We start from the raw sequence: 8,189 nt of genomic DNA, 5'->3' as shown, positions 1-8,189 counted from the left end.
CTCTCCCTCTCTCTCTCTCTCAAGCTCTTCGTTCCGTCGATTCTTCTCCTAGGGTTTACATATGTTTAAGATTTCAGATCTGAGTTTTCTCATTCAAAAATATATGTTTGAGATCTGAGATTTCCCATTCAAAAATATGTTTGAGATTTGAAATTTCTTATTCAAAAACATATGTTTCAGATCTGAGATTTCTCATTCAAAAAATATGTTTATGATTTGAAATTTCTCATTCAAAAATATTTGTTTGAGATTTGAAATTTCTCATTCGAAAATATATAGTCTTTTCTCATTAAAAATTTTCATTCGAAACAATATCCTTTTAGATATGAGATTTTCATTCGAAAACACATGCTTTTGTTAAATGATGATCAACTACCATAGTGCTTTATTTTCAAAGGCAACAGGTTCTCTGACTTAATTCACTCTAGCAGGATGCACCGATTATTGGGAGGCCTACGATTTTTGCAGCAGATCATAAGGGGTAAATCACTTAAATGCTCAAACTTGTATTCAAATTCTTCCAGTTTGATTTTATTTTTTTTCGCTAGTTGTGGAGTTTTTATCTGTGCGAGGAAGTGTTTCTTTGCGCAGAATTGACCTCACCCCAAGATAATATTTCCCCTTTTAATGAACAATCAAATTAATATTGTATTATTCGGATTGTATAAACTATTTGAAAGATTATTCTAGCATAAAATTATTTGCATAATGCTGGTGCTGGATTCTATATTTTTCTTTTGTTTTCTAATTTTTGTATGAATTTTATGGAGTTAAACTATTTCAATTGCATTGAATGTTGAGCGATGGTATCCTGAGTTTCATTAAATGTGGCATCCCGCAAGTATCTGCAGGTTTCATTTCATCCATATTTGGTCTCCATTTTAGGAATGTAACGTTAGTTCTTTCATTCTTTTTCTGCAATTTCAAAGTCTTAGAAATGACTGATTTATTTAAATTGTTCTTCCAGGTACAAAACCTTCTTCAATAGACCGTGAGTTGTAATATAGATCTTATGTTTTATAGCTGTAACACTTCTACTATTATTGATTTATGCGCTTTACCTAATTTGGCTTCCATGTTTTGATGTAGGCATCCAGACTAGTGAAGATTACAGATTCTATGCCATATCAGCTAGATTCAGTGAATTTAGTAACAAGGACAAGACATTAAATTAAATTAAATTGATGTTTTTCCTGTTATTTTTTGGCGAATGTTAAAACATGATTTGTGAATATTTTAATTTGTAGTTAATGGTAATTGTATATTAAATTTAATGGGAAAGTGAATCAATATTGTATTTGCTACTTGACAACTTTTTATATTAATCGGTTTATCTTTTGACAAATGTTCATTTGAATGGGAATGGAAGTGTTATCGTTTCATGTTAGTGCTATTTTTTAATTTTATTACAGGTATTTTTTTGGTTCAACCACATAGAATTAGCACAATTTCAAAAAAATAATTAAAAAAATAAAGATATAATGGCGTTTTTGAAAATGCCACTATACAGTCAACAGCTATATTTTTAAAATCCAAAAAAAGCTATGATGACGTTTTTGAAACGTCACTAAAAATTACAACACATTTAGCGGCGTTTTTTAAAACGCTGTCTATAACCATTTAACGACGTTTTTAAAGCGCCCCAATGTTATAGCGACGGCCGCATCTTCGACACTTGGTTCTAGGCGTTACAAAAAGAATTAATGGCGTTTTTTATACCTATAGCAGCGTTTTTTAAACGCCGCTAAAAGCTGAATTTCCTGCAGTGAGCCATCCCAATCGTAAAAAAAAATGATCTTTAATGACAAAATTTTGAAAACGTTACTAATAAACTCACTTTTAGAGATAGAAAATTTCATGGAAAAAAATATGTAATTTTTTAGACAAAAAAATTAATTCCAAAAAGATAGTAATTCATAATTAAATGTTTAATTTCATCGTTAGACATACAACAATGACATTTTTGACACTTTTCTATTTGATGTATTTTATATTGTTCATCTTTATTAATTTCAATAATACGGATTTTTTTTTTGCTGTTCAAAAAAAAAGTATGAACTTTACGTAAAAACTTCTAAATTACTCAAAAACAAATTTATTTATTTAAATGAAATCGGAAATTATCAAAACAATTAAAAAATAAAACAAATCAATTATTAGTTGTTTTTGTGTAGAAATTGTGGGGAGAAAGAGAGAAAAAGAGGAAAGTAAAATAGACAAATATATAAATTAGGGTAAATTACACTCGTGATCTTTATAATTTGTGTTTTGTGTCAATTTATTTCTTACAGTTTTAATTGTATCAATTTAATATTTGTTAAGAAATTAAAGGCAAAATGATTCATTCAAAAGGAAATAAATTATTTCAAATTGAACACCAACCCCTTAAGTCCAATTTATGAAAGCGCGTTTTTAATTGGACTAAATTGATGCAATGTAAAAGATTTAAGAACAAAATTGATGCAATTATAATTACAAGGACTAAATTGCAATAAGTGACAAAATACAGAAACTATTGAGTGTAATTTGTCCTATAAAATAATTTTTTGTCACTTTTTTTCCTTTTTATTTTCTACAAATCACTATTCAAATCAAAGATTAAAATACAAACTTAATTTTCCTACCAGATCTCATATTGCTTATCCAAAGTATGATTGTCTTGATTTCTTTTCTATTTATTTATTTAGTTAGTTATTTGTTTGGTAGAAAATATCTCCCCGTAACAAATGAGATAGTATGCACGGTTTAAAGAGCATTACCTCTTTCAAATGATGTCTAAAATGATTTCCTATTTATTTAATAAATTGAGTGATGTATCACAAAACAATTGAGTGTGTGGGTTTGAGGATTTCTTTTTTTAATAGTATTCTTATTTTTTATTTTTTATTTTTTATTTTTTATTTTTATAATTCTAAGAGGTTAATATATTTAGACAGTTGTTAAAAGAAATTTATCTAGTGAATAAAAAAGTTGAGCAGGTCTTTAACAAGTTGAGAGGAATATCAAATCCTTAATGAAAATGATATTTGTACATAATTTAAGGTAGCAATGCCACTTTTGTAAATGAATCATAATAATGAGCAATTTGACTTTTAATTAATAAATATAATAAAACCCATCATTATATATATAAAATTATATACAAATTATATTATATTTCATTACCCATGTTCAATATAATAAATTAGACACATTATTAATATTCTAATCAATTGTTGAATATTTAAAAAAAAATCAAAGCAATAACCATATCCTCAATGGATTCGGACCTTCTCCAACCTAAATCATAAGTGTACGGGGAGGAAATAATTCTCCTCGTATAATCCTGTTGACCAAGTCCACGCTCCTCCGTACGACGTCGCTTTGTCACCTGAAAACACAAACGTGAGCTAGCCGGCGGGTGTGTGCCGGAAACCTCTCCGATGCCTAAGTCAGAAAACTTGACAAATAGACAAAGCTCTAAGTTCTCAGAAAGATTGTGTTCAATTACCTCCTCCAAGGTGATGCTTGTGAGCTTTTATAAGTTTCATATGGCACAATCCTAGTAGGACTTGTATTTCTCCATACAGAGTCCTCCTAGGATTCAATCTCTTAAGGATAATGCTTATCCTTTTACACCCTCCCCCACTGCTCAAACCAAGTGGGATGGTTTTCTTTACGGCCGAACTTCCTTTCGACCGAAGTAAACTTGGCTATATCGAGTCACAGAAGGCCGAACTATCCTTAGCTCGGTCCTCTCCTCCAAACCTTTACTTCGGCTGCCCTGTTCAACCTTGATGCGCTTAGATCAGACTTCCAAGTAACAAGTTCTGACCGACCTAACCATTGTAAGTCACGACCGGACTAACTCTGAGATCGGCCTAACTGTGAGTTGCCTCCAGACCGGAGTAGTTTTACTCTTTCTTGGGCCGAAGTAACTTTGTCTTCCCAAGGCCGGAGTAGCTTTACATCCATGAGCCGAAGTAACATTTACTTCTCCCAGCCGGAGTAACATTGCTCTCTGGGCCGGAGTATCCTTTACGGCCTTCTTACTTAGTCCTTCGCGTTTTGGGCCTCAAAGCCCAACTTGCAGCTCGGCCCAATTTTTCCCAAAAATTACCCTCTCAATTGCCCCTTAATTCCATCTGCATAGCATGATTGGGATTACCAGTACACTGGCCGAGCTAGTGTCGTTTTAAGCTTTTCCAGCCGAGCTAAAAAATACTTTAGCCTCTCCAGCCGAGCTAAAAACTCTTGAGTTTTAAGCCGAGCTAATTTTACTCCTGGCCATGTTTTGTCCGGTCAAAAACGTCTCTTCAATCATAATGTCTGTAACGCTTCCCATTCTTATGACACGTGGCATGTTTTGGTTGGCTAAGGACGGCTGTCACGCCGTCTTTCGTACTTCGTGAAATTTGAACAGTCCCGCCCAAATTTTGGGCTTTCTAACAAAATCAATCCCTGAGGCTAGGGTCCCCTCACTTTTGCCATTTCTCCATCTTCTCTCTCTGTGTTCTTGCTGCTCGTGCTCTTTCTTTACTGCGACAGTCTTCATCTTCAGTCCTTCCTTATTTAATTCTGGTAAGCAAATCCATTTTCCCTTCATGTTTTTGCTTTTACATTCGTTTTGTGCAACTGTATATCTAGTTTTCGTATGCTTTTGCGAAACATTTCTTCCATTTATCTGCTCTGCTTTTGTACTTTCTATGAAGAAACCAGTCGAACTTGTATGTGTATGAACTATTTTGTAGGAATCTTAGATCCAAAATCACCTAGCAACCGGACTAGAAAACTGTTTGTGTTATGTATGTGGATAGATTCTGAACATAACCGAACTAGAACTTGTAGGAATATCAGTAGTTTCCTCTGAACCACTCTAGCCAAGATAAGATTACCGAACAAGCTTGCATATACCGAACTAGGTACTTCGGTCTCCAACCGAGCTAAGACCTTGGGGCCAAGCCGGCTTTCTTAGTTCTGAAACCGAACTCAGAAAGCCGCCCCTAGGGGCTCAGCCGGAGTAACTTTCCTCACATCGCAACCGATTTAGGCCTTGGGACTAAACCAGCTTTCTTAGTTTTTTAGACCGAACTCAGAAAGCTGCCCCTAGACGTTAAACCGGTCTAAACTGCTCCAAACCGAGCTAACAAACATTCTGAAGAGCCGAGGTAGAACCAGCCCACTAAGCCGAAGTAGGATTTGTAAATCTTGCTTATAATTTGTAGCGCGGTCCAACGATCTGTGCTTAACCCCTTTGTTTTCTACTTTGCAGACTTAGGTTGCCCAGGCACTCCCGCGTGTGCTCAACCGAGCTACTGAGCCTAGTTTTGGTACCGAAATAATTTATTCATAAATTATACAATAAATGGGTAAGTATAGATATTTAGTCGAAACCCCTGGTGGCCTGGCCGAATTTAGGCAAGATTACCAGATTCCTGATGATGTCCATCTGGCGCTGGCCAAAAAAGATGCTACCCCCTGGAACAATGAAGGCTTTGTGCCTTTTACCCTTCAATCCATAATAGAGACCGGACTACGGTTTCCTGTCCAACCGCTAATCTGCGAATTTCTTAGACAGACTCGGTTATGTCCCACCCAACTATCCACCAATACGTACCGTATTATCATGGGGATAGCCGCATTAAACCACCAAACCGGACTGAATCTTGGTCTAGCCGAGATCTTTCACCAATACTCTATCGGCTCAAAGAATGCTGGGTGGGTCTACTACCTTAGAATTCGCCGCCGCCGAGAGAAAATAATCAAGCACACTCCGGACAAAGATCTTAACGATGACGATTTCTTTTGGGTCTCTGGGAACTTTGAGGATTTTCAAGCTCAAATTCCTGGCCGACCTATAAATTGGAAAATGGGAGAGCCTGGTAATTCTACTTCGGTCTTCTGCTTTGTAAGTTATCTCGGTTGTTTAGTCTGTTAGCCGAACTAATACTTCTCTCTTTTTTGCAGATTTTGCCCATCTCCATTCCCTGTATAGCTATCCTAACCTCGGAGTCTTGCGAGCCGCTTTTCGGGTTAAAGAAAGGGATTGGGCCAAGCTTCTAAATTTCGAACCGACCTACCGTTACAGCGGTCGACGAAAAGCAAAGGTGACTGACTTCCTTCTTGAAGAGGCACCGGAACCGGACCCAACTCTGCCCGAGATAAGACTTGTCCCTTTATCCGCAGAAGAAGAGATGGCGAAAAGGAGTAGAGTCAGGGCCCTTCTCACCGAAACAGCTAGGCCCGAAGTGGCGCCTTCCAGCCAACCGCAGCCTGCTGTTGTCGCCCTTCCTTCCCAACAGCCATCCTCTTCCCGTCGAACCAAACGTGCCCGAACTTCCGAACCCGAACGGGTTTTGATTGATGAAGAAACTCCTATTCGGCCGAGCTTACCACCGAGCCCCCAACCGGAGTCTTCCGACCGAACCATCGACTGCTGGGCACCGAAATTAACCTTCAACGACCGAGACATTCTAGACACAGACTCGGTCGTTGCTGAGAAAGACCACCTGTTGGCCATCAACCTGGCCAAGAGCGTGTGTCTGCCCAAAGACATGGAACATCACCAAAAACAGTTAACCACCGAGCTGAAGTCCATCCGGTCTGCTACTAAGTCCATGATTCTGGTTAGTGACTTCGGTTGCTTTTCTGTTTATGTTTCTTTTTCTTTTTAACTCTTTCTTCGGTTAAAGGGAAGTTGTTTGCTTTGTCAGGCCATTCAAAAGAACCAAATCACCCACAGGAGAGTACTGGAGCTGAGGAAAGTGACAAGGCAAGCGGCGGCCGAGGCAGAGGCGAAATCGGCCGAACTAGAGTTGGCCAGAAAGGAAATGGCCGAACTCCGAGGTGAGGTCGGTCGTTTGACCGGAATGGTTAGTTCGGCCGAGGCCGAAAAGCAAAAGACTGCCATTGTGCTGAAGGACAAGTACTTGCGCGAGTTGCTAAAACTTGAGAGAAAGAAGGATGCCGAAATAAAGGAGAAGGTAAAACAGGCTGACCAGCAGGGCTTCAAGAGAGCAGAGGACGCTTACGCCCAACAATGTAATGCCGCCAAGGATCTTTTCTTTAAGTGCGGCTGGAGGGGAGCCGTTGAGAAGCTCGGTCATGATCCTCAGACCGAGGTTTTCAACCCTCCAGCCTATTTCATACCTAACTCCTTGATGGAATATGCCACGGCCATGCAACAGCAGTTCCTTGAGGGCTCAGATGATGAAGATTCTGATGAAGACTCTGCCCCTGGGGATACTTCGGTTGTGAATGTGGATCAGATAGATCGGCCCGAGTCCAGGGTGGAAGATCTGACTATTGAACAGCCAAATGAAACTGTGGCTCCGGTCGATACCACTGTTGTGACTGAAGGAGTCCTGCCGCCAGAAACCGGTCTTCCAGCTGACACTGATGCTTCCTTTGATGCCGAGATAGATGAACTTTTCTCTTAAATTTGTACTCTTTTCTTTGTAACCGAACTAAGCCCCCTTGCAAGGATGGTGTTTTCGAATGAAAATTTTACTTCTCTTATTCCAGTTATTGTGTGTATGCTTGCATTTTGGTTGGTTAAACTATACTTACCAGCCAACCACTCCTTAGCCGACATAATTACTTCGGCTGAGGAGTATTAAGTGTTGGTTTAATCCAGCCAACCACTCTTCAGCCTTACACTTACTTCGGCTGAAGAGTAACAAGAGTTGGTTTATTCCAGCCAACCACCCTTCAGCCTTACACTTACTTCGGCTGAAGAGTAACAAGTGTTGGTTTATTCCAGCCAACCACTCTTCAGCCGTACACTTACTTCGGCTGAAGAGTAACAAGTGTTGGTTTATTCCAGCCAACCACTCTTCAGTCGTACACTTACTTCGGCTGAAGAGTAACAGGAGTTGGTTTATTCCAGCCAACCACCCTTCAGCCTTACACTTACTTCGGCTGAAGAGTAACAAGTGTTGGTTTATTCCAGCCAACCACTCTTCAGCCGTACACTTACTTTGGCTGAAGAGTAACAAGTGTTGGTTTATTCCAGCCAACCACTCTTCAGCCTTACACTTACTTCGGCTGAAGAGTAACAAGTGTTGGTTTATTCCAGCCAACCACTCTTCAGCCGTACACTTACTTCGGCTGAAGAGTAACAAGTGTTGGTTTATTCCAGCCAACCACTCTTCAGCCGTACACTTACTTCGGCTGAAGAGTAACAGGAGTTGGTTTATTCCAGCCAACCA

At 38.8% G+C, this 8,189-nt stretch overlaps 1 protein-coding gene across 1 annotated transcript; it reads left to right on the top strand.

Moving 5' to 3' along the window:
- Positions 1-6,418: 6,418 nt before the first annotated feature.
- On the top strand, positions 6,419-7,447 carry LOC145792427 (uncharacterized). Its single transcript, XM_082873138.1, has 2 exons — positions 6,419-6,605; positions 6,693-7,447. Exons 1-2 carry the CDS (start codon positions 6,534-6,536, stop codon positions 7,416-7,418), a joined length of 798 nt encoding a protein of 265 aa, XP_082729264.1. The 5' UTR covers positions 6,419-6,533; the 3' UTR covers positions 7,419-7,447.
- Positions 7,448-8,189: the final 742 nt, after the last annotated feature.

Source organism: Camellia sinensis, chromosome 6 (assembly GCF_055761805.1).
Source record: "Camellia sinensis isolate YWXY chromosome 6, ASM5576180v1, whole genome shotgun sequence".
Lineage (NCBI taxonomy): Eukaryota > Viridiplantae > Streptophyta > Magnoliopsida > Ericales > Theaceae > Camellia > Camellia sinensis.
The sequence above is the reverse complement of the archived record's forward strand: the minus strand, read 5'-3'. Positions and strand labels throughout refer to the sequence as shown.